The 27,806-nt window shown below is 39.7% G+C and overlaps 1 protein-coding gene across 2 annotated transcripts; it reads right to left on the reverse strand.

Annotated features, from left to right (window-relative positions):
- Positions 1–1,023: 1,023 nt before the first annotated feature.
- Positions 1,024–26,522, reverse strand: CRISP2 (cysteine rich secretory protein 2). 2 transcript variants are annotated; one of them, NM_001038089.2, is given in 10 exon segments: positions 1,024–1,587; positions 3,678–3,766; positions 6,307–6,404; positions 6,801–6,946; positions 11,053–11,140; positions 11,985–12,101; positions 16,673–16,743; positions 22,370–22,406; positions 25,080–25,179; positions 26,417–26,474. In NM_001038089.2, coding segments are annotated over 7 exon segments (735 nt in total). In that variant the 5' UTR covers positions 16,742–16,743; positions 22,370–22,406; positions 25,080–25,179; positions 26,417–26,474; the 3' UTR covers positions 1,024–1,459.
- Between the last annotated feature and the right edge of the window lie 1,284 nt (positions 26,523–27,806).

Genomic DNA, 27,806 nt, shown 5'->3' on the forward strand with positions numbered 1-27,806 from the left:
GACATGACTGAGTGACTAAGCACAGCACAGGGTACACAGTACTTTCAGAACTACTAATCCACGGGTCTACGTTAAAAGCAAAATTTTATTAACTAGAATATTTGTTTGTATAAATATATAGAAGACATATAGTCCAAATACAGCATTCAAACATTAGTTGAATTGATTTTTTTCACACTTTATGGTGATTATTTTATAATCAATAGTTTATTCTTATTTCTATTACATTTTGGATTTTCTCTCCATCCTGTTGATTATATTTTATGTTAAAGAGTGTGTGAAATATTAACAAAAATCACAAAATAAAGCTATGCAAATGAAGAAGTCACTCCCCCCACGCATTTATTCCTATCATTTTGACACTCCCCATCCCTCCTTTCTGTGCCCACTTACTCTATGTAACCAATCTCTTTCGTTTCTGTACACTTTTCATATGTGGCATGTACATTTTTCCGTAAATGTGAGGGTATTGGGTTGGCCAAACACTTCATTACGTAGTACAGAAAAACCCGAACAAACATTTTGCCCAACGAATACATGTGTATTTTTTTTTTTTTTTTTACATAAAAAATAGGATACCAAATCAGCTAAGTGAAAATGAAAGTGAAGTTGCTCAGTTGTGTCCTATTCTTTGCAAGCCCATGGACTGTAGCCTACCACGCTCCTCCATCCATGGGATTTTTCAGGCAAGAGTACTGGAGTAGGCTGCCATTGCCTTCTTCACAGGATCTTCCTGACCCAGGGATCGAACCCACATCTCCCACATTGTAAGTGGACGTTTTACCATCTGAGCCACCAGGGAAGTCCTACCAAGCCAGTTAGGAGGAGATAAAAAAGTCAAAAAACAAATGAGAATATAACTGATTCATTTTGCTATTATTGTTAAAATCTAATTTTATAGGCAGCTGTTTTCAGAAATTTTGCTTTGTCTTATCGTTTATCTGGCCTGAGTCTAACTAAGGTTATGTATAAATATTATAAAATACGATTTTATATTTTATTTATTTAAATCACATCCATATGTTTGCTTAGATAAGTTCTTTATTCTTAAAGTTGTTTGCTTTTGTTTAAAGAAGAGGTTGGAAAACAAAGGTAGATGTCAAGTTTTGAATTCATTCTAAGGAGTGACAATGTTGTTTTGGCATGTTGTTTCAGGAAACGTAACTATTTTAATCCAGACTAAATCCTGTGGTTGTACAGCTTTCAAAATCTTCAACTTGATTCATTTAATTAAAGGTAACGTGACACGTTTGTATCAGTCCAAAGTTGTCATTGTAGACTATGCTGCTTTTGTAAATTGCTGTATGAAAGAGATCTCTGTAAATATCCAGGAAAAAAGGTTCATTATTGTTGGGAATCAGATGTATATCTAACACGTCTACAGTCTCCCTCTTGGTATGTGTCAACTAAATGATGCAGCTTTTCTCCATTTAGTCCCACACAATGCAAATCGGGCATTTCAGTAAATTTTGCCTTCACACAGACAAGTCGCCTTGCACTTTTCCTTGAGCAATTCGTGTTCACAGCCAGCTGTTTTCTTCAAGGAATCACAGTTACTGAGGAGATCTTCATACTCGCAAGTATTGGCTGTAACAAAACAGACGAGTTAACATCATTATCGTTTTCCTCAGTAGCAACAAAGCAATCCACACATTCAAAGTGCGCACAGAGGCAGCAAGACTGGATAAGCGAGTCAGGGTCACATCACCACGAAGGGCCTTTCACTTCTTCAGGGACATACGAGGTGCCTTAGCTGAGTGCGCTGATCAACCACCACTTTTTCTTTGCTCCCTTAGCAAAGAGTGTGAAATGAAAATACCTGCAGACTCTAATATGGGACATAGCAGCCACACAGAGCTATTTAAACTTAAATTATTCTAAATTAGGCAAAATTAAAAATTTGGTTCCTTAATCTTACTAGCCACGGTGTTCAAAGACCACTTGAGACCAGCAGCAACTAGTAAGCTAGTCTGGTAACAAACACTGGCTATTCTATGTCTTGTCTCTTAGCCCTGTCCATTGTTCCTCATTCACTTTGCCAGTAATGCAGTCAAGACATTCAATTTCTTTATTTGGCTTCACTGAGTCTTAGTTGTGGCATGTAGGATCTAATTCCCTGACCAGGGATCGAACCCAGGCCCCCTGCATTGGGAGGTTGGAGTCTTAGCCACTGGGCTACCAGGCAAGTCCCTCAATTTCTTTTCAATTCATGTTTTTCAACAGTTTTCTAACTAAATTCCATCCAATAATTTCTACACACCATTGCTAGAAAGCTGTTTATAAAACATTATTCTGACCTTGTTACTCTTTTGTTGAAAACCTTTGTAATTGTGTGCTTATTGCTAATAGGATAAATTCCAAGCTCCTTAGCAAATATAGCATTCAGTAGAGGTAGAGGTATTCCACATTTTTTTAAGTTGATATTTTTCCTCTAGTTGATTTATAGTTCTGACATTATCAATATTCTGAATTCTAGTTCTATAATTCAGTAAGAAGGAATGTGGACTATAGATGAATTCAACTCTACTGTTGGTAATAATTTTAATAAAAGTATACCAACTATAAAAAGCCAACAGCTATTTTTGTTTCAGATCATGACAACTTTAGACATGACATTTATGACATTTATTTTATTCCTTCCCTTTCAACAATATGTTCGTGGACTCTATGAACCAATATCAAGTACAGGTTGGATTTTATCATTAAAAATGTGTATACAATCATGATTAAATTATAGGATGGTGATCATTGATTATGTTAATCACCATGCTTCCAATTATACTATAGAAAAAAATGCTAAGTCATCATGAGGGACTCATTTGCACAAAAAGAAATATTTTGTTTGTGTAGACTGAGCCATAATGTGGTCTCACATCCTTAAATTTATACATTTTGCTCTTTCAAAATACAATCTTTGGTGTAATGGTATTAATGTTGATAAAATAAACTATTTATCAGAAGCATGGATGAATAGCTATTAATGAGCTCTCCATGGTCACAAAAACAAATGAATTCTAGATGTTTCATTTCATCTTACATGTGGTAATATAGGCATACCTCATTTTATTTCATTTCACTTTATTGTGCTTTGCAGATATTGTGTTTTGTTTTTTAAAAATTGAAGGCTTGTGGTGACCCTGCATCAAGCTAATCTATTAGCGTCATTTTTCTGAAAGTACTATTTATGTTAACTTAAGCACATTGGTTTTAGACATAATACTATTTCACACTTAATAGACTACAGGATAGTGTAAAATAGTTTTTATGTGCATTGACAAACCCCCAAATGTGTGTGACTTCCTGTAGAGTTACCTCTTTCTTGTGGTGAGGTATGTCTCTATTCTTTTAATTGCAAAAAATACGAAGGTTATTGAAGTGTGTAAAATATTTACTTACACTCTGTTGAGTAATCATTTTGTCTTTTGCATAAAGACATTATTTAAGTTTGTTAGGAGATTTCCTAATCCATAAAAAGAAAATTAAATACCAATTCTTTTTTTTAATTAAAAAAAAAATTTTGGACCACTTTCTGTGGCATGTGTGATCTTAGTTCCTTAACCAAGGAACAAACCCATGTCTCCTGCATTGGAAGCACGGAGTCTTAACCACTAGACCACCAGAGGAGTCTCAAAATATAAATTCCTGACTATAATACAAGTTAATCATTTCAAACTTACTGCACAATCCATTGTCACAGTTACCAGGGCAACTGCCGCAAGGTGCTCCTTGTTGGTAAGGGGTATTCTTTTTACTCACGTTGTTACCACTGCGATTTAAAACACACAATGTTAAATATTTTTCACTTTGCTGTTTGGTTGCCAAGAGCAACATCAACCACTCCAGGTATGATAGGTTATTAAATGTTTTTAGTTATGTTGACAAAACTGAAAAATTACAACTCCCAACACGTAGATAATTTAGATAACATCCAAATTAAGGAGACACTTCACACACGTTGACCCATCTCCTTGACTCTAATTCTTCAGGCTGAGCAACTAAGTTGGCATCATTAGTTTAAAGCTTTCAGAGTACATTTTTGTGGCAACATGCTTTTCATCTCCACTTGTTGTTTAGTAGCTAAGTTGTGTCTGATCCTTTGTGACCCCATGGATGGTAGCTTGCTAGGCTCCTCTGCCCATGGGATTTCCCAGGCAAAAATACTAGAGTGGGTAGCCTTTCCCTTTTCTAGGGAATCTTCCCAACCCAGGGACTGAACCCAGGTCTCCTGCATTGCTGGCAGATTCTTTACCATCTGAGCTACCAGAGAAGTCTCAGTCAAACTGGTAAGGCTGCTCACCTCAATGAGCTGACTAGGAGTAAATATGTCCCTTACAGAGACAGGGGAAGGTCCTGGTGGTAGGGGGGTTGCAGTATAAAAAAGAAAACACAATGTTACAATATAATTTTATATTTAAAAGAGGATAAATACCATAATTTCTCTACTATGAACTAGGGACAACAAAGCTCCCATATGTATATCACATTAAATATGCATATATTTAATTTCTAGATGATATTCTGATCCTTAAGTGATTTATGATGTGTATGTCTGTGGGTCTGAAAAGCTAGGGGAGGCTTGTGAGTTTCCAGAGGTGGTATGTGAGCGATTTATATTTACTAAAAAAAGAACATTAGTTTTAAAAGTTTTGGTAAGCACCAATATCCGGGGTATAATCAATTACAGTGACTAACTTGTAATTCACTGATGATCATTATCCTATTGACTGTTTATGTAATTCATTGGAAAATACACGGGAATCCAAATCTCAGCAGTGTCAAGGGGGTCAAGGGCCCAAGGCAATGTATCTGCAGCTCAGTCTCCCTGCACAGAACACAGCAGTATGCGTGGTGGCCGCCCTTGGAGAAATGATGACACGGATACAAAAGTGTTCCAGAGGTTCTTTCACACCTGCTTTTCCTCATTATGCATGCCAACTCTCACTTCAAGTGCCTGGCTCCAAATGCCTCGTCTCTCACAGCCAGGCAGTGAGTCTGGATACATTCTCCATCTTTCCCCCATTTCTGTGTGGTCCGTCTATGTACGGTAGCTGTTCAATCAGCCCGCATGTCTTCTTCAGGGGGACCTCCTCTGTATGTAGGTGCAGATTCATTGTCTCCAGGGGAGGAGATCAGTTCAGCATCTTCTTAGGCCTCAGTTGTCCTCCAAATGACCTACCAATTCTTTCTATTAATACTAAACTCCAATAGGTGTTTGCAGGAAAATGACTTTGGAGGCCACACTCCTTAAACAGGAAGTTTATGTGCCTGGTCACCTATGGTGGCTTAGTCACTAAGTCGTGTCTGACTCTTGTGACCTCCCCCCCCCCCCCCATGGACTGTAGCCTCGCAGACTCCTCTGTCCATGGGATTTTCCAGGCAATAATACTGGAGTGGGTTGCCATTTCCTTCTCCAGGGGATCTTCTCGACCCAGGGATTGAACCCAGGTATCCTGCATTGCAGGTGGTCTCCGGCATTGCAGGCAGATTCTTTACCAACTGAGCCACCTATAGTATCAAGTAAACCCTGTAGGAGGTTTGGTTTTGGGGACCCCCTACCTGTAGTAGTAAAGAATTCCAAGTTTTAAAAGAAATCAAGACTAACAGATATCTTAAGGTTAGGTCTTCAATGTATTTGTAGGCTTTGTTCTGGATAACTTCAAACATTTTACTTACTGAAAAGCATGTTTCTTGCTATAAATACAGACATTAAGGATTGTTCATTATGGAGTTTTTTGTGAAAACTTCTGAGAAACAAAAGCTTAAGCTGTTACCTTTTTTGGGACTCTGAAATGTATTAAAGATCTCTTGAAAAACCTTTGACACCCCAAAGAATGAATCATTTCTAATGATAATAATGTGCATGGTTTTTAAGATAGGTAGGAGTTGGAACATTTTAGCAGAAAGGGCTGAAATCACAATTTATTATCCTTTATTTTCTACTCCACTACTACCTCTTGCTTAGCCAACAAGCTTCCACCTTCCTAAGATGTGAAATTAGCAAGAATTAATGACACCAAATCTAGAGAAATGTATATAACACGTGCTCAGGGACTAACCTTGAGCTCTAGGGAAAGGGGATTGAGAGAAAAGACATCAACTCATAACTGAGGAAAGTGTTTCAGGAAATGAGAACTTGATCTCTTCTCTGGTAAGCTGAATGTATCTCATTTAAAAAAGCATTTCCAAAAATGTATCCCTTCCCTTTATTGAAATAGGCTTTTTATTTTGATTGGTTAAATATAAGACTATTTTAAAATATTAAATTGCCATTGAATTATTGGTACAAATTTTAAAGTGTATACTTACGCGGGACAGTATTGGCAAACGTAATAGTATTTTAGACTCTCTTGATTGGGGCAGTAGGCAATTCCACATCCAACACGGAAAGATGAGTACCAGACAAGCTACAAATGCATAAGGGAATACGTGAGAGTACATTAAAGAAGAGGGATAAATATTAAAATGCAAATAACAGCAAATGTAAAACAGCGACTCGTTCTTAGCCATATGCCTTATGGAAATATTTAAACTCCTGAAACAAAGTCACAAACTTTACAAATATTACATTCCATGTACATTCACTACCTTATCCATTTCTAATGCTGGAAAAGTACAGATTGTACTTCCCGGCTAAGAATTTTGCAGAGCATGGTAAAAATGGTTTGAAATGAAATACCAGCCAGATGCCAGGATTCTATTATACTCAAGCTCTTCTAAACTGAACATTGGAGTTGGTCATCATTTGGAGAAGCTTTCTCTTAGAGCATCTGTGGCTGAAGTTTTTCATTTGTTCTGCTTACCTGAGTATAATGCCCAACAATTGCACCGGTGCTCTTTGGTCCTGAACCATAGATAAAATCGTGGTGCTCGTTAAACCAGCTTTGGATTGCATCTGACCAGGCCGTAGGGTCACTTGACATGTACAGATTCTCACCACATTTCGTACCTAAGGAGGAACAGATCATCATGAAGACAACAACAAGCATGCCAAGGCAAGAGAAGTCAACTATATGAACACAAGAATGTTACCCTTCAGACTCTGCCTATATGTTCTAACTGTAATACATTAAGAAAGGGCTTCCATTCCTAATCAGTTACAAAGGTAAAGAGAAGACAGATCTACCTAGCCCACTGAGCCTGGTCACAGCGTGCAACCTTTGAATAGGTCAAGAAGACTTTATTCTGACAAGGACCGACTGTATAGCACAGGGAACGATACTCAATATCTTGTAATAACTTAGAAGAGAATGTAGAAAAAAGAATACATATATTTATATATATGTATATTTGAATCACCTTACTGTACATCTGAAACTAACACAATATTGTAAATCAACTTTATTTCAATAAAAATGAAAATGAAACAAATCCTCCTCATTCTGGACTGTCAAAGATGCCTTCTTTTTCACGCTAAATCCTTTTTATGTATAATGTGTGTACTTTCAGCTTTGTATTATAAGCTTGAGTAAGGCAGCAAACAACTTCTATTATTTCTTTTCTCTTACTCCCCCTCAGTAGTGATTTTTCACATATAAGAGCTAGAATAAAGATTTATGATTATGATTTGTGTAAACTTTGGGGAAAAAAAAGTTTACAGGCAATATTTTTTATTTTTGTGCCACAGGGCATGTGGGAATTTAGTTCTCCAAACAGGGATTGAACCCAAGCCCCCTACACTGGAAGCTCTGAGTGTTAACCACGAGGGAAGTCCCCAACAATAGCTTTTAAGACCTCTAATCAAGAGGCAACTGACATCAGGAGGAAGACAACTTTCAAAACTTGTTGATCTTTCCTTAATCAATAAATCATAATGTCTCAAAGCCAGACCCTCCTCAGGGAGTTAGGCAGGAAGGACTTTGCAGAAGGTGACATCGGCAGAATGTTGGGACAGGAAGCTTTGGCCTCTCCTACCCTCAACAGACACACTGACTCAGCAACAATTCATGAACTGATTGCCCTCGTGAGAAATCAAGAAACAAATTTTAAAGCTTCATCCTCTGAAGGATATACAACCAGACTCCCTGAAGTCTGTAGGGAAATTGGAAAACCCTTTTGCAAGAGTCCCTACCCTCAGCCCAGTGCCATATGGTCAGAAGAGACTCCCTACCTTCCAGCTTCTCCCAGAGGAGGGAAGGGGTTGGTTCATGTGTACCACAACCCAAATTTTCCAAGGGGACTCCCCACAGGGCTGCCTTGTCTTGCTAGAGTTGGAGCTCTAACAATTGGGTAAAAAAGGAGATGGTGACGGGGCTGATAGATCCCATAACTCCTCCTGGGTCAGTGCCAGAGCAAACAGATGAAAAATCTTAGCTCTGAGCTCTACTCTGGGAGGTAGAGTTGATCAATGTGTACAGTGCTCCAATTTCTCTGGGGTTACCGAAAGAACTGGCACCTTCCTCGCCAGTCCTAGAGCACTGTCTTGCTCCCTGGGGGAGAACAGAGTTGGCAATTTGGATTGAGAGATATATCATAACCCTTTTCTACAGCTTAGCACAGGGTAAGCAGAAAAAGACCTCAACTGCCTGCTTCTCCCCAGGGAGGGAAGAAGTTGGTTTGGTTATCAGATGCCACACATTTTCCAGAGGCTGCCTGAGCAACTGCCTCTGGACTTGCCTGATTTGCAATGCTGACAAGACCTAGCATAAATTCACGGTCTGGGGCTAGTAAGAACAGAGACAGAGATTTGGGCTGGCGGTTGCCATAACTTCCCTTCCTGGTTCAGCACAGAGTGAACAAACAAAATACCCTAGTGGTTAGCCTTTCCCTGGGGAGAGAGAGAATTGGATGGAATATCCAGAAATCCATTTTCTTTTTTTTTCTGGGAGCTTCCTGAGGAAATGACTGAAAATCTTTTCTGACCACAATGGACTTGAAGAGGCATTTTTCCAAAGATAATGTACAAATGGCCAACAGGTATATGCAAAGGGACTCAAAAGTCAGTAATCATCAGGAAAATGCCGATCAAAACCACAGTGAAATATATGACCTTACCCCTGTCAAGATGTTATTAAAAAAAAAACAAAAGACAGCATGTGATAGCAAAGGATGTGGAGAAATTGGAATCCTTGTATATTCTGTTGGTGAGAATGCAAAATGGAACAGCTGCGGTGAGAAACAGTATGAAGCTTCCTCAAAGAATTAAAAGTAGAACTACCAAATGATCCAGCAGTCCTGAGTTTGAGTATTTATCCACAAGAACTGAAATCAGGATCTCGAGGAGATATTTGCACTATTATGATCATTGCCGCACTATTGATGACAGCCAAGATGTGGGAACAACCCAGGGGTCCACCACCAGATGAATGGATAAACAAAACGTGGTCTATACATACAATGGAATATCATTCATCCTTAGAAAAGAAGGAAATTCTGCAACATGCAACAGCATGGATGAGCCCTGAGAACATTATGCTAAGTGAAACCACCTAGTCACGGAAAGACAACCAGTGCCTGATTCCATCCTTGTGAAGTAGCTCATAGAATCTAAAAGTGGCATGGTGGTTACATTCATAGAATCTAAAAGTGGCATGGTGGTTACATTCATAGAATCTAAAAGTGGCATGGTGGTTGCTGGGCTTGGGGGAAGGGAGAAGGGGGAGTTACTAAATAATGGGCATAAACTTTCAGGGAAGCTAGATGAATAAGTTCTAGATATCTGATGGACAACAAGGCATCTGTAGTTAAGAATACTGTCTTACATATTTAAACATTTCTTAAGAGGGTAGATCGCATGTTGAGTCTTTACTATCGTAATATCTTTTTTAAAAACTGAAAAAAATGTGTTCTTACCACAAAAAATAATTTGAAAAAGAAATAAGTGCCTTGTAGTCCAGAAAATTTTCCCTAGCTTTTTTTAGCCCTCATTTAATATCTACATTTTGGTGACTTGAAATACAATGTCTGTGTGCTGCTTAAAGAGAGTATAAAATGTTTGTGAATGTCTCCTTTAATAGGGAAAGACAGAAACTAAGAATCTAACAGTAGACTTGGATTTTTAAGGCCATTTGTTCCAATACTCTACTGAATGCAGTCACTTCTTGTAATTTCATAATTCTTGCATCCAAAAATATAAACAATAATAATTCTGCTGAAATAACAGGTAAACCATTCACTGCTTTTAAACTGGGCTTGTCTATGTACATATCATGCTTGATAATGTAAAATATTTTATGTAACATTTATGCATACAAGTTTTTTTTCTTCCGTGGTTTTTATGATCCTTGATATGTCTTATAATTTTTTTGTGTCTATTATTCTACACATTATAGGCACATAGTCTATATGAAATATTTGAGTTTGTTATCAGAAATTTATAAAATGAATCAACACACCCAAAATATTGATCCTGATTTAAAAAATCTTATATACTTTTAGTGTAAAATTTAGCAACAATTCAACATATTTTAATACATTCTGGGAATGCAAAATAAATGGATTTCAAAACACCAAACAGCTACACAAAAAAGGCAAAGGGTGAGAAATTAGGAAGCCTGGTTAATTTTCCAATGTATGACACTCTTTCCTGTTATGTTTTTGCATAATACATTCCTTCATATCCTTAGTTTTTAGTCTTGAAAATTGGAAAAATGATTATGCATGATCTCTTTACCATGAGCTGGTCAAGAGGAACAAATGAGATGCTGCTTAAGAAATAAGTCTGCATAATGGAAACAATCAACAAACACAATATAGTACTTTTCTGTGTACTAGTAGCGACTTCATTTTCACTTTTCACTTTCATGCATTGGAGAAGGAAATGGCAACCCACTCCAGTGTTCTTGCCTGGAGAATCCCAGGGACGGGGGAGCCTGGTGGGCTGCTGTCTATGGGGTCACACAGAGTCAGATACGACTGAAGTGACTTAGCAGCAGCAGCAGCAGTACGTATCTAGTACTAGTATGTATCTCTCTATATACAGACACTTTATTTTAAAAATACAGCCATATATTTATTCGCAAAGTCTTCTTAGTACAATGCCCCAGAGTGGTCTATCTTATTTGTCCAGTATTTTATTTGCTCATTTATTCAGAAAACATTCATTGATTTACTTACTGGTCTTTCGTTCATTTGGACTGCTGTGTTCTAAAGTGCACTTGTTTGCCCACTTCTGGGCATTTGCTGTCACTTCTCTGCTCCATTCCTAAACATCCCAAGAAAAACAAAATACACAAAGATTCAACTCCAATGAAGAACACGCTTTAAAATCTGATTGGTAGGCTGATTCTGCACTACTTTAAAATGTCTGTAGATATGCTAGGTTGGCCAAAAAGTTATATTATCATCTAAGTTATAATATTACCTAATTGTCATTGGGATTAAAATATCTTTTTATTTGCATATGTGTGTCTTTATCTGCCCCAGTGCAGATAAAAGACAAACAAAGACAAGTGCCCAGGTGATATATTTAATGAAAGAGACACCTAAGATAATACAATATTATCTGACTATGATAGCATAGCAGCCACACCCAAGATCCTTTAGTAATGGTGCTACTCTTAATACTAATTAACATGTGAGGGAGTGTAACTACATTTCAACAGTAATAAGCGGACACAGGGTATTGCCAATTCCATTTGTAGCCCACTGTGTCCATATGGGAGATGATAGTTTTTATGGACTATTTCCTGGAAAGTGGGCTGTTATGATTATCACCCTAAAAGGCATTGATTCTGAAAGATAGATTTATTCATTTTTGACTGAGGAAGATAGTGAACAAAAAAAAAATGTAATGACTTCACATTTGATGTCTGAAGATTTGGCTTCTCGGTCTGCCTTCCCGATTTTATTGCCTTGTAACTTTGACAAGCTATTCAACCATTATAAAGGGAAACTCATTTCTGCCCTGCTCAAGACACTGCTAAATGAAATTAAAGAATAGAGACAGAAATTTGTAAGCCACAAAATTTTTAAGATAGGCCAGTTACCAGCTGCTTACTCGTACCAACTCTGGCTCACACTACTTTCTTTGTATTCCTGCTTCTTACCATCTTTAGCATGTTACTGGCAGGTGGAGAGACTGATTTCCTTAGTTCATTGTGTTTATTTACAATTTCTCTTTGGACTTGAGTTTGAGTGGTTATCAAAGCAGTAAAGGATGGATCCTAAAGGAAAATAAAAGTAAGGTTATTTTTTAAAACATTTAAAAAAAATTACATTTAAGAGGCAATAAGTTAATTTAAGGAACCAGGGATTACTTTACAAAATGTTCCATTCAGGACACCGTGAATTGGTAAGCATTGTCAATGAGCTGAGCCAAAGTAACGACAAATAGGAAAGAGATAGTTTGAAGCTTTGAGAATGGGGATGTTAATTCACGGCATGACAAATTAAAAACTCTTCTGAGGCCACAAATGCCAATTTTGAGTTTCAGGGGAACTCTCAATGTGATTTTTCTCAATATATGAGTGATAATGCTTTATAATATTTTATAATTTGCCTACAAAGGCATACAACAGGAACATTAAGACAGATTTATCCACATGCTGCAGCAGGGGGATAAGAGTGAGATTCAAGAATCACCCTGGACTTTAAGGTTAAGTTTGATCTGACATGGTATCGGTTCTTAGAGAAGGAATGTCTTTCAGTTCAGTTCAGTCGCTCAGTCGTGTCCGACTCTTTGTGACGCCATGAATCGCAGCACGCCAGGCCTCCCTGTCCATCACCAACTTCCAAAGTTCACTCAAACCCATGTCCATCGAGTCGGTGATGCCATCCAGCCATCTCATCCTCTGTCGTCCCCTTCTCCTCCTGACCCCAATCCCTCCCAGCATGAGTCTTTTCCAATGAGTCAACTCTTCGCATGAGGTGGCCAAAGTATTGGAGTTTCAGCTTCAACATCAGTCCTTCCAAAGAACACCCAGGACTGATCTCCTTTAGAATGGACTGGTTGGATCTCCTTGCAGTCCAAGGGACTCTCAAGAGTTTTCTCCAACACCACAGTTCAAAAGGATCAATTCTTTGGCACTCAGCTTTCTTCACAGTCCAGCTCTCACATCCATACATGACTACTAGAAAAACAATAGCCTTGACTAGACAGACCTTTGTTGGCTGAGTAATATATCTGCTTTTCAGTATGCTATCTAGTTTGGTCATAACTTTCCTTCCAAGTAGTAATCATCTTTTAATTTCATGGCTGCAATCACCATCTGCAGTGATTTTGGAGCCCCCCCAAAATAAATTCAACCACTGTTTCCACTGTTTCCTCATCTATTTGCCAAGAAGTGATGGGACCAGATGCCATGATCTTCGTTTTCTGAATGTTGAGCTTTAAGCCAACTTTTTCACTCTCCTCTTTCACTTTCATCAAGAGGCTCTTTGCTCCTCTTCACTTTCTTCCATAATGGTGGTGTCATCTGCATAGCTGAGATTATTGAGATTTCTCCCAGAAATCTTGATTCCAGCTTGTGCTTCTTCCAGCCCAGTGTTTCTCATGATGTACTCTGCATATAAGTTAAATAAGCAGGGTGACAATATACAGCCTTGACGTACTCCTTTTCCTATTTGGAACCAGTCTGTTGTTCAATGTCCAGCTCTAACTGTTGCTTCCTGACCTGCATATAAGTTTCTCAAGAGGCAGGTCAGGTGGTCTGGTATTTCCGTCTCTTTCAGAATTTTCCACAGTTTATTGTGATCTACACAGTCAAAGGCTTTGGCATAGTCAGTAAAGTCAAGAAACGTCTTTAGATTAAGAATGTTTAGGGTCAGCCAAAGTGCATTCAATATTCTAGTAAAATGATTCTGTTATAGGTAGATTTTATGGAATCACTCAAAAGACCCCATTAAAAAAAAATCTCCAAGGCCATTAGAAGAAAGCAAAGCCATCCAATCGGTGAACCATCCCTGGCTTTGTTCCTTTTAGTAACAGAAATATAATTGATAAGGTATTAAACCAGGTGCAGATATTCTTGGTCTATCATTGTGTGTGTGTGTGCTGGGGGAGGGTTGAATCCTAAACCTGGAGATGGAATAGGGTGTGTGAATTGTTCCCACAAGGTCTAACAATTGGATAGCCCAAATTTACAAAAGAAGGCTGGTATTACATGAGCATGGGTAAAATTTTGAAGTGTAAGTCTGAACAGATGGGGTACTTTGTTGATTTTCCCTTGACACCTTGGGATAAGTTCTTTGCTCCTCTAGTATTGAGTCCCATCAGTTCAGTTCAGGCACTCAATTATGTCCGACTCTTTGAGACCCCGTGGACTGTAGCACACCAGGCCTCCCTGTTCATCACCAACCCCCGGAGTTTACTCAAACTCATGTTCGTTGAATCGTTGATGCCATTCAACCATCTCATCCTCTGTTGTCCCCTTCTCCTGCCTTCAGTCTTTCCCAGAACCAGGGCCTTTTCCAATGAGTCAGTTCTTTGAATCAGGTGGCCAAAGTATTGGAGCTTCAGTTTCAGCATCAGTCCTTCCAATGAACACCCAGGACTGATCTCCTTTAGGATGGACTGGTTGGATCTCTTTGCTGTCCAAGGGACCCTCAAGAGTCTTCTCCAACACCACAGTTCAAAAGCATCAATTCTTTGGTGCTCAGCTTTCTTTATAGTCCAACTCTCACATCCATGCATGACTACTGGAAAAACCATAGCTTTGACTAGGCGGACCTTTGTTGGCAAAGTAATGTCTCTGCTTTTTAGTATGCTGTCTAGGTTTGTCATAGCTTTTCTTCCAAGGAGCAAGCATCTTTTAATTTCATGGCTGCAGTCACCATCTGCAGTGATTTTGGAACCACTCCCCCCGCCTACAAAAAAAAAAAAGTCTGTCACTATTTCCATTGTTTCCCACCTATCTGCCATGAAGTGATGGGACCAGATGCCATAATCTTAGTTTTTTTAATGTTGAGTTTTAAGCCAACTTTTCACTCTCCTCTTTCACTTTCATCAAGAGGCTCTTTAGTACTTCTTTACTTTTTGCCGTAAGGGTGGTGTCATCTGCGTATCTGAGGTTATTGATATTTCTCCTGGCAATCTTGATTCCAGCTTGTGCTTCATCCAGCCCAGCATTTTGCATGATGTACTCCGCATATAAGCTAAATAAGCAGGGTGACAATACACAGTCTTGACATACTCCTTCCCCAATTTGGAACCAGTCTGTTGTTCCATGTCTAATTCTAACTGTTGCTTGTTGACCTGTATACAGATTTCTCAGGAGGCAGGTAAGGTGGTCTGGAAGAACCTTGAAGAATTTTCCACAGTTTGTTGTGATCCACACAGTCTAAGGCTTTGATGTAGTCAACAAAGCAGAAGTATATGTTTTTCTGAAACTTGCTTGCTTTTTTCGATGATCCAATGGATGTTGGCAATTTGACCTATGGTTCCTCTGCCTTTTCTAAATCCAGATTGAACATCTGGAAGTTCTTGGTTCATGTACTGTTGAAGCCTCGCTTGGAGAATTTTGAGCATTACTTTGCTAGCATGTGAGATGAAAGTTACGACCAACCTAGACAGCATATTAAGAAACAGAGACTCATGCTTTTTAATGCATCACTGACTCAATGGACATGAGTTTGGGTAGGCTCTGGGAGTTGGTGTTGGACAAGGAGGCCTGGTGTGCCTCCCAGTTCATGGGGTCGCAAAGAGTTGGACATGACTGAGTGACTGAACTGAACTGAACTGGTGCAATTGTGTAGTAGTTTGAACATTCTTTGGTATTGCTGCTGCTGCTGCTGCTGCTGCTAAGTCGCTTCAGTCATGTCCAACTCTGTGTGACCCCATAGACGGCAGCCCACCAGGCTCCTCCGTCCCTGGGATTCTCCAGGCAAGAACACAGGAGTGGGTTGCCATTTCCTTCTCCAATGCATGAAAGGAAAAGTGAAAGTGAAGTTGCTCAGTTGTGTCCAACCCTCAGCAACCCCATGGACTGCAGCCCACCAGGCTCCTCCATCCATGGGATTTTCCAGGCAGGAGTACTTGAGTGGGGTGCCATCGCCTTCTCACTGAGCCCCCTCAAAGCTCTGCAAATACTGTGAACATAGGTGTGACTACATATTATCACCATCATCTCATGTGTCCGTTTCTCCTGTCTGCTTATTATGTTCCGAAGTACAGGGACCAATACTGAATGAAAATGAATCCAGTGACATGGGTCTTTGTTAGAGACACAGAGAGGAGAAGATGATGTGAAGATGGAGGCAGAGGTTGCAGGGATGCAGCCACAAGCCAAGGACAGCAAGGACTGGTGGGAACCACCAGAAGCTAGGACAGAGACACTGAACAGACTTCCTCTTTGATCCTCCAGAGGGAGCACAGCCTTGCTGATACCTGGATTTCACACTTCTGGCCTTCAGAACTGTGAGAGAATACATTTCTATTTGCAAAGCCACCAAAATTGTGTTAATTTCTTTACAACAACCCTAAAGACCTACACATTAATTTTCGAGATCATTTCATCATGTACCTAATATAAAAATACTGAAAAAAAAATTTTTTTTTAAATACGAAATCTTTGACATTTGGTCCGTATTTTATCTTGTTACAGAAAAGTCACATTTCAAGTCTTCACAACAGCCTTGTGTGACTGATAGGATCCTTAAACTTTCATCTAGATAATTAAGTTCTTTGAGCTATGAGTGGGTACTCTGTGATGTATCAGACACTCACTTTTTCCACTCTCCACTTTTCACTTTTTGCCATCCCAAAGAGTTCTGGAAAGATTTTTGATTTTAACCTTACCTTTCCTTCAGTGGGGAAAGATGGAAGCAGCACAGCGGTCAGAAACAGCACCACTGGGAGTAAAGCCATTGCTAGGAAGTAAGTCAAAGAGAACACAGATCTGCATCAAAACATGTAGCACAGGGACCTTTGACTAAGACGGAAGAACGAATGTAATGATATTGGTTATTTCAACTGAGCTGTGATTCCCAAATTCATAAGTAATATAACAAGAGAGAACTACCATACGGTGCCAGAGGAATCAGTGGAACCACCCTGTCTCTGATAGAAACAATAAACTAAAGAACTTGACAGTTGCCTTTGAATTATACCTGTACAGGCAAGGGACATACTATCTTTTTTTCTGCCCAGTTCTATTGCTCCTGAACTCATCAGAAAGAAAATACGGGAAAAAAGCAGATTACTTCACAGATAATTATGATCCTGCATTGAATGCTGAAGGCAAGAGAAGAAGGGGATGACAGAGGATAATATGGTTGGATGGCATAACTGATTCAATGGATATGAGCAAGCTTCAGGAGATGGTGAAGGACAGAAAGCCTGGTTGCAAGGAGTCAGATACAATTGAGCAACAGAACAATAGCAACAATTGATTATTCAGTTCAATTTTGGGGAAAGCTTATTTTCAGTGTATACGATCTTTTAGTTTCCTCTTCTCTATGAAAACTAGATATTTGTCTTTTATTTACAAACAGCTCTAATAAAGATTTCAGAGGGAAGGCGCCAAGATGGCGGAGGAGTAGGACGGGTAAAACACTTTCTCCCCCACAAATTCATCAAAAGAGCATTTAAACGTCGAGTAGATTCCACAAAACAACTTCTGAATGCCGGCAGAGGACATCAGGCACCCAGAAAAGCAACCCAACTCCTCGAAAGGAGGTAGGAAAAAATATTAAAGACAATAAAAGAGACAAAAGAGGGAGGGACGGAGTTCCGTCCCGGGAAGGGAGTCTTAAAAAGAGAGAAGTTTCCAAACACCAGGAAACCTTCTCACTGCCGAATCCGTGCCGAGCTTTGGAAGCACAGAGGGCAACATAACAGGGAGAAAAAATAAACAAACAATTAAAACTCGCAGATTGCGAGCCCTACGGTAACTCCCCCAGCGGAGAAGCAGCGCAGATGCCTGCATCCGCCATTAGCAAGCCGGGGCTGGGCAGGGAGGCGCGGCGTGGGCTGCATCGCTGAGAGTAAGAATCTGGCCTGAACACCCTGAGCACTATCTGAGCGAAATAATTTGGGCTAGCAAACCAGACTGTGGGATATCTACCATGCGAAAAGCCAGCCCTAACCTAAGACACCGCCAGCCCGCGCACGGAACAAAGGACTAAACAGAGATAGCCGGCTGCAGACCTTCCCCCTCCGGTGACATGCAGCCAGAGCTGGAAGGGGGTAATCGCAGCCCCAGAGAGACATTATCTGTAAAACTGGCTTCTTGGCTAACTAAAACTTACTGGGGGTCTGGACGGTCAACATCTGCCTGAGAAGGTGCGCCGGTTTTACACCCAGATAACCGAGTGGCGGGGAGGCGATAAGTCGCAGCATTGGCGCTCGCCAAACACCTCATCACCTGAGCTGCTCGGACCTGGGAAGAGCACAAAACGCAGGCCCAACTGAGTCTGCGCCTCTGAGGACTACCTGAGTGCCTGAACCTGAGCGGCTTGGACCTGGGAGGTGCATGCAACCCAGGGCCAGCCTCGGATTGTTCCCGGCTGAACAACCTAGAGCCTGAGCAGTGTGGGCAGGGAGGCTACACGCGCCGTGAGCGGGGGCAGACCCAGTGTGGTTGAGGCACTGCGAGTGCACGCCAGTGTCATTTGTTTGCAGCATCCCTCCCTCCCTCCCCACAGCGCGACTGAACAAAGAGAAGAAATACAGCTCCACCCACCAGAACACCGACACAAGCTTCCCTAACCAGGAAACCTTGACAAGCCACCTGTGCAAACCCACACACAGCGAGGAAAAGCCACAATAAAGAGAACTTCACAAACTGCCAGAATACAGAAAGGACTCCCAAACTCAGCAATTTAAACAAGATGAAGAGACAGAGGAATACCCAGCAGATAAAGGAACAGGATAAATGCCTACCAAACCAAACAAAAGAGGAAGAGATAGGGAATCTACCTGATAAAGAATTCCAAATAATGATAGTGAAATTGATCCAAAATTTTGAAATTACAATGGAATCACAGATAATTAGCCTGGAGACAAGGATTGAGAAGATGCAAGAAAGGTTTAACAAGGACCTAGAAGAAATAAAAAAGAGTCAATATATAATGAATAATGCAATAAATGAAATTAAAAACACTCTGGAGGCAACAAATAGTAGAATAACAGAGGCAGAAGATAGGATTAGTGAATTAGAAGATAGAATGGTAGAAATAAATGAATCAGAGAGGATAAAAGAAAAATGAATTAAAAGAAATGAGGACAATCTCAGAGACCTCCAGGACAATATTAAACGCTACAACATTCGAATAATAGGGGTTCCAGAAGAAGAAGACAAAAAGAAAGACCATGAGAAAATACTTGAGGAGATAATAGTTGAAAACTTTCCTAAAATGGGGAAGGAAATAATCACCCAAGTCCAAGAAACCCAGAGAGTCCCAAACAGGATAAACCCAAGGAGAAACACCCCAAGACACATATTAATCAAATTAACAAAGATCAAACACAAAGAACAAATATTAAAAGCAGCAAGGGAAAAACAACAAATAGCACACAAGGGAATTCCCATAAGGATAACAGCTGATCTTTCAATAGAAACTCTTCAAGCCAGGAGGGAATGGCAAGACATACTTAAAATGATGAAAGAAAATAACCTACAGCCCAGATTATTGTAACCAGCAAGGATCTCATTCAAGTATGAAGGAGAAATCAAAAGCTTTTCAGACAAGCAAAAGTTGAGAGAATTCTGCACCACCAAACCAGCTCTCCAACAAATACTAAAGGATATTCTCTAGACAGGAAACACAAAAATGGTGTATAAACTCGAACCCAAAACAATAAAGTAAATGGCAACGGGATCATACTTATCAGTAATTACCTTAAACGTAAATGGGTTGAATGCCCCAACCAAAAGACAAAGACTGGCTGAATGGATACAAAAACAAGACCCCTACATATGTTGTCTACAAGAGACCCACCTCAAAACAGGGGACACATACAGACTGAAAGTGAAGGGCTGGAAAAAGATTTTCCTTGCAAATAGGGACCAAAAGAAAGCAGGAGTCACAATACTCGTATCAGATAAATTAGACTTTAAAACAAAGGCTGTGAAAAGAGACAAAGAAGGTCACTACATAATGATCAAAGGATCAATCCAAGAAGAAGATATAACAATTATAAATATATATCCACCCAACATGGGAGCACCGCAGTATGTAAGACAAATGCTAACAAGTATGAAAGGAGAAATTAACAATAACACAATAATAGTGGGAGACTTTAATACCCCCCTCACACCTATGGATAGATCAACTAAACAGAAAATTAACAAGGAAAAAAAAAAACAAACATGTATCTATAAAGTTCACTAAAGCAAAGCACAGTAAAATGAGGTATGGCAATAAAAGGCGTTAAATTTATCAAAAAAAAAAAAAAAGATTCAGTACTTGGCACTTAACTGGTTAATCAAGAATGATTTGTAGAAAGAAGGGGGAAGGAAGGAAAAAAGAAGGAAGGAAGAAAGGAAGCCAGGAAGAAAGTATTGCTCTTTTGTTAATGCTTTGGAGATATAGACCTGTTTTACTGATTTTTCTATCCCTAAAAACCCCAGCACAATATCTTGCCATTTAAGGATTTGGATGTAAAATCTTTCCTTTCTTTGGGATCTGATATATTTTGTTCTCCCTTGAAAAAGTCACATCATTTTGTCCTCTTCTTTTATATCACTCTCTCCCACTAAATCATGCATTCTCAATGGGAGTGGCATGGCCTCTAAGGGACCAAAAATCTTAGATATGGCAGTGATTCAGGGCTCTCCAAAGCACCATAAATACATAAAGACATAGAGTGTACCTCTGAATTTAAAATTTCGTGAAGGGCACTCTATTATGGGAAAAAGAGGTCTACATAGGCTCCTTAAGTGAGGAAATAATGAAAACAAGATTGAGAAACACACACACACAAAAAAAGATTTCAGGGTTGTAACTACACAGAAATAAATGGATAAATACTTTATTAGCAGTTATTTCTCCAACGGAGGCATTAGAAGTGATGTTTGTTTTTTTTCCTTATACTTGTCTATATTTTCAAATTTCCCAGTATAAGAAAAATGCAAATAGAACAAATGTACTGAAAGTCCAGGCTGTTCAAATCTACTGAATCCATGATTAGGTAGATTCATGTTGATATATGGCAAAACAAATACAATATTATAAAGTAATTAGCCTCCAATTAAAATAAATAAATTTATATTAAAAAGTATTTTTTATTAACTTTTAAAACCACATTTAGTACTGGGTTGCCCAGGGGTCAGAAAACTACATTTTATCACCATCATCTCATCATGCGTCCATTTCTTCCTCAATGTGTCAAAAAATCCTTGGTCCTTTAGATGAAGCAACAAGAACTAAGTTTAGGAAGAACTCATATTCCCTCTCCACTATTAGTCATATAAACTGCTCACTTTGTAAATTAAGGAATGATACCTTGATTAGCTCTCTTCCTATGAAATTAGTACTCCTAAATTCTTAGAGGGAAAGAAAATTCTAAATTATTTATCTGCAGTACTTGTGAAAGTCATTCAGTCATGATCGACTCTTTGCAACCCCATGAACTATATGGTCCATGGAGTTCTCCAGGCCTGAATACTGGAGTGGGTAGCCTATTCCTTCTCCAGGGGATCTTCCCGACCTAGGAATTGAACTGGGGTCTCCTGCATTGCAGGTGGACTCTTTACCAGCTGAGCTACCAGGGAAGCCAGTACTTCTTAGGTCTTATTAATTTGTAAAGAGTAGACAATTGATACTTATTTTGTGTGTTGCCTTTCTTCTCAATAGTATGATCTTCAAAGGGAGGGGAATGAACATTTATGGATAGTTTGTGGTAAAATGCAATGTCTAATTTCACTCTCATACCTTGGTGGGTATGGCGGTATTTTACCAATGAAAGGACTGAGGCTTAGAAGAGTTAATCGACCTATGCCAATGAAAAGTTCTAAAGTAATGTTAGAAATTAACCTTCATCCAATTATGATGTCCAAGTCAATGAACATTGAAAGGAAAACATAGTTTCAACTGGGAAAAATCAATCATTTTGCAGTCTAATAGAGATACTTTAACAATCCCTATGTTAATATATAAATGTATATGTTCGTAATAAAAATCACTAACATAGAAGGGTATATAATATATACAAATTGTCATATTTTACATTTTTCTAGGAAATATAGTTTTAGTATAATTGTTTCAAAGTAAAAAATAGGAACTTGTATATTCAAAAGTTGGAAACTTTTGGAAAAAATTTTCCAAAAAAATGGAACCTTATATTATGTATTTTAGAATCAGATGTAAAAAATTCACTTGTTTCAACTTGACATAGTAAGAGTAGAATTGACCCAAGATCATTCTCTCAATAAACACTTATCCATTAAGCTTGAAAATCAAGGTTATATTTATTAAACATATAATTTTACCCCTGGCAAAATAAAAATGATTGACAAAATGTTCACATTTAAATAAACGAGTTATGCCTTACTGTTGGTTTTCAGAGCAGGATGAAGAGTCTGCTTTGTCTGTAGGAAGAAAAAGGGTGCAGAGGATATGAGAGCACAATATATATTACATCTATTTCTGTTTTAGAACATTCTGGTTTGCAAGTAAATCTAAATCAGTACATTTCCAAAGTAGAATTTTTTTTTACGCCAATGGCTTTCAATTTCATTGACAGTTATCTGATGTTTTTTTTTTTTTTTTTTTGATGTTGTTTTTGATGTTATTTAGCTTTCACTTTGGAGAAGGCAATGGCACCCCACTCCAGTACTCTTGCCTGGAAAATCCCATGGAAGGAGGAGCCTGGAAGGCTGCAGTCCATGGGGTCGCTAAGGGTTGGACATGATTGAGCGACTTCACTTTCACTTTTCACTTTCATGCATTGGAGAAGGAAATGGCAACCCACTCCAGTGTTCTTGCCTGGAGAATCCCAGGGATGGGGACGCCTGATGGGCTGCCGTCTATGGGGTCGCACAGAGTCGGACATGACTGAAGCGACTTAGCAGCAGCAGTAGCAGCTTTCATTTAGCTTATAACATGAGTAAGTTAAGAACAGGGCTTCCCAGGTGGCTCAGTGGTAATGAATCTGCTTGTCAATGCAGGAAATGCAGGAGACACAGGTTCAATCCCTGGGTAGGGAAGATCCCGTGAAGGAGGAAATGGCAATCCACTCCAGTATTCTTGCCTGGGGAATCCCTTGGACAGAGCAGCCTGACAAGCTACAGTCTATAGGGTCACAAAGAATCAGATATGACTGAGCAACTGAGCACGCACACAAGTAAAGCATATTCTCACTCTCCTTATGCATACTAAAATCTCAGTTCAGTTCAGTTCAGTTGCTCAGTCGTGTCTGACTCTTTGTGGCCCCAAATACCACAACACTCCAGGCTTCCCTGTCCATCACCAACTCCCGGAGTTTACCCAGACTCATGTCCATTGAGTTGGTGATGCCATCTAACCATCACATCCTCTGTCGTCCCCTTTTCTTCCTGCCTTCAATCTTTCCCAGGTTCAGGGTCTTTTCAAATGAGTCAGCTCTTTGCATCAGGTGGCCAAAATATTGGTTTCAGCTTCAACATCAGTCCTTTCAATGAACACCCAGGACTGATCTCCTTTAGGATGGACTGGTTGGATCTCCTTGCAGTCTAAGGGACTCAAGAGTCTTCTCCAACACCACAGTTCAAAACCATCAATTCTTCGGCACTCAGCTTTCTTTATAGTCCAACTCTCACATCCATACATGACCCCTCGAAAAACCATAGCCTTGACTAGATGGACCTTTGTTGACAAAGTGATGTCTGCTTTCTAATATGCTGTCTAGGTTGGTCATAACTTTCCTTCCAAGGAGTAAGCATCTTTTAATTTCATGGCTGCAATCACCATCTGCAGTGATTTTAGAGCCCCCCCCAAAATAAATTCAACCACTGTTTCCACTGTTTCCCCATGTATTTGCCATGAAGTGATGGGACCGGATGCCATGATCTTTGTTTTCTGAATGCTGAGCTTTAAGTCAACTTTTTCACTCTCCTCTTTCACTTTCATCAAGAAGCTCTTTAGTTCTTCTTCACTTTCTGCCATAAGGGTGGTGTCATCTGCATATCTGAGGTTATTGATATTTCTCCCAGCAATCTTGATTCCAGATTGGGCTTCTTCCAGCCCAGCATTTTTCATGATGTACTCTGCATATAAGCTAAATAAGCAGGGTGAAAATGCACAGCCTTGACGAACTCCTTTTCCTATTTGGAACCAGTCTGTTCCATGTCTGGTTCAAACTGTTGCTTCCTGACCTGCATATAGGTTTCTCAAGAGGCAGGTCAGGTGGTCTGGTATTCCCATCTCTTTCAGAATTTTCCACAGTTTATTGTGCTCTACACATTCAAAGGCTTTGGCATAGTCAATAAAGCAGAAATAGATGTTTTTCTGGAAGTCTCTTGCTTTTTCGATGAACAGCGGATGTTGGCAATTTGATCTCTGGTTCCTCTGCCTTTTCTAAAACCAGCTTGAACATCTGGAAGTTCATGGTTCACGTACTGCTGAAGCCTGGCTTGGAGAATTTTGAGTATTACTTTACTAGCATGTGAGATGAGTGCAATTGTGAGGTAAGCCTACCCAATTCAATAGCTGTTTTAGCTGGTATAGAAAGCCTGGTATAGAATACTCAATAAATGGAAATGATTAATATTTTTATTATTATCCTTTGCAATGAGTAGTAGTCTGCTGAGATTGTACTCTTTCTCAGTAAATCACGCTGTTTGAATTGCTGGTTTTAGAAGTGTTTATAAAACCTGCATTTACTTCCAGGTATCAGAGGGAAAAATCATTGTAATCTAATCATATATTCCTACATTCAAGGCCCAGCGCCACTGGAGACTTTCTGGCTAACTGTAGGAAAATGATCTAACATCCTCATCACTCACTGAAAGACACACATGAGCCTGATGATTTTGTATAGCTTAATCATGTTATAGGTTTGTATTAGGTAACCCATAATTTCATAATTCAATAGACAAAAGATGCCACATACTCTTCTTTGCCTCCTTCCTCTCCCCACTCCCTCACTCACCCAGCCTATAATCATTTTTGTTGCATCAATGAAAGCGATGATACTTTTTGTGAGAGTGTATTTAAAGAAAAGTTGCTATTTTATTCCTTTAAACCCACATTCATGGATCCCACTATTTTCCTTTGATACTTACAAATGGAAAAGCACTGTGCCCTTTCGTATGTTTTAAGACCAGGGTGACATGGTTCTTCTACAGTGTCTGCAGGAAGAGCATGGTGTTTGGTTTCATAATCCTAGAGCAAAGCAAAAGAGAACATTTAAAATAAAGACACAAAGAAGAGGTGTGTGTGTGTGAAAGTGTTACTTGCTCAGCTGTGTCTGACTCTTTGTTACCCCATGGACGATAGCCCAACAGGCTCCTTTGTCCATGGAATTCTCCAAGAAAGAATATTGAGTGGGCAGCCAGTCCCTTCTTCATGGGATCCTCTCGACCCAGGGATCAAAACTGAGTCTCCTGCATTGCAGGCAGATTCTTTACCATCTGAGCCACCAGGGAAGCCGGAAGAAGAGATAGGTAGTATCAACAATCTCTGTCACAAACTTAAAACTTGACTCAATTATTTAGTTGATATTTTCTCTCATAATTTACTGCATTTATTGGATCTTACCCAGTAAGACCATAATCTTCTGAGATCAGATTGTGTTTTGATGTCCTGGTATTTCCTTCACACATTAACAAAGACGTGGCCTTCTTAAAAAAAGCTGTTAACTGTTGGTTGTTAACTAAAAGTTGTTAACAGTTGAATAATTTTATTGGAATATCACAGTATATTGTGATATTTTGAAGACTTCAAAATATAAATATAACATGTAAAATATATTTTGAAGACTCCCAACTCCTTATTTATACCTCCAACCCATACACTCTCTAGAAAGTAATTTCTATATATAGTTGGGCATGTATTGATTGGATCTAGGGGGAGGGTCCACCTATATTTATTCATATTTTTCCTGGAAGCCAACAGACTACATAAAATCCAGAAGAGTCCACAGCCATAATTCTAATTGTTTATAATAAACAGTTTCTAATAACTGTTCATTCAAAACATAAATAAAAAAACCAAAGCTCTTAGTTTGATCTCATGAAAAGCCAGAGTTAGAAATGACTTCAGCCTTTTGCTATGTCTCAGAGTGTTTCACATACATTGAACGATTTACTTTTCAGATAGTGAAAGAATTTCATTAGGACACCCTGGAGAGGATGTCGAATCTTTGGTGCCTGAGTGTGTGCTATGTAAGTCGTTTCAGTCTTGTCCAGCTCCTTGCGACTCTATGGACCACAGCCCAGTCAGGTTCCTCTGTGCTAGGCGCCGAGCAACAAAACTGACCCTTTCATCTGTTTGAACTGAAACAGCTCATGTACCAACCTGAGAAGAGGCGTGGAGGATGAGAAGACCCCTCACCCCTTCGAACTCATCCCACTTCCCAGCCCTGGACATTTCCAGTTTTCCAGTCCACTCTAATTCTTACCCTGGTTGGAGAGCCGAGATCTTCTGTTGCAGAGCGGCCGCCAGACGCCCGCTGGCTCGCCCCTCCTGCTGCGGTTGTAAAATACCGCACCAGCCACGTGGGGGCGACGTCACCAGGCTTTATGACCTCAGCGCAGTCACAGGCCAATTGAATTATTCGCTCAATTCCCTGGACTCCTTCCAGGGACGCACCGTGAAAACCCTACACATTTACCATCATTACCATCACTTGATGAAGAAAAATAAATTTATGCTCACACACCTAAACAGAGCAGTAGGAGGAGGAGGAGGATGGAGATATGAGGATTCAAAATGCCCAGAAGGTGGCTGAGAAAGGAGGCACTCCTTTCCAAACAGGATCTCCTGAATTAACAGAATCTAGGTCGCTTACTCCTTGGAAGAAAAGTTATGACCAACCTAGATAGCATATTGAAAAGCAGAGACATTATTTTGCCAACAAAGGTCCGTCTAGTCAAGGCTATGGTTTTTCCAGGAGTCATGTATGGATGTGAGAGTTGGACTGTGAAGAAAGCTGAGCACTGAAGAATTGATGCCTTTGAACTGCGGTGTTGGAGAAGACTCTTGAGAGTCCCTTGGACTGCAAGGAGATCCAACCAGTCCATTCTGAAGGAGATCAGCCCGGGATTTCTTTGGAATGAATGACGCTAAAGCTGAAACTCCAGTACTTTGGCCACCTCGTGCGAAGAGTTGACTCATTGGAAAAGACTCTGATGCTGGGAGGGATTGGGGGCAGGAGGAGAAGGGGACAACAGAGGATGAGATGGCTGGATAGCATCACTGACTCGATGGACGTGAGTCTGAGTGAGCTCCGGGAGTTGGTGATGGACAGGGAGGCCTGGCGTGCTGCGATTCATGGGGTTGCAAAGAGTTGGACACGACTGAGTGACTGAACTGATCTGAACTGAACTGAACTGAAAGGGCTGATTGGAAACGTCCATAGATACTTGAGTTTGCTGCCCAATACTAGTGTACTGCCAACAATGCACTCAGATAAAATTGCCATTTTGATGGTTTGGTCACAAACATGTCGTGGTCTCCCTCCTCTTTTTTCCCTTCAACGACAGTTTTGTGATCTAGAGATTCAAGTCTTGGAAAAATGCCCAGAAGTCCTGATCCAAGGCTGCAGGCTTCAAGTTCAGCAGGTACTGGTTGAAGACATGCCTGTCCTCATTGAGGGCAGATGAGTAATAGATGATTTACGTCTATGCTTAGTTTTCAAGATTTAAAGGAACGAATTATCTCCTTATCTTCAGTTCAGTTCAGTTGCTCAGTCGTGTCTGACTCTTTGCAACCCCATGGACCACAGCACGGCAGGCCTCCCTGTCCATCACCAACTCCCTGAGTTTACTCAAACTCATATCCATTGAATC

Source organism: Bos taurus, chromosome 23 (assembly GCF_002263795.3).
Source record: "Bos taurus isolate L1 Dominette 01449 registration number 42190680 breed Hereford chromosome 23, ARS-UCD2.0, whole genome shotgun sequence".
Taxonomy (NCBI): domain Eukaryota; kingdom Metazoa; phylum Chordata; class Mammalia; order Artiodactyla; family Bovidae; genus Bos; species Bos taurus.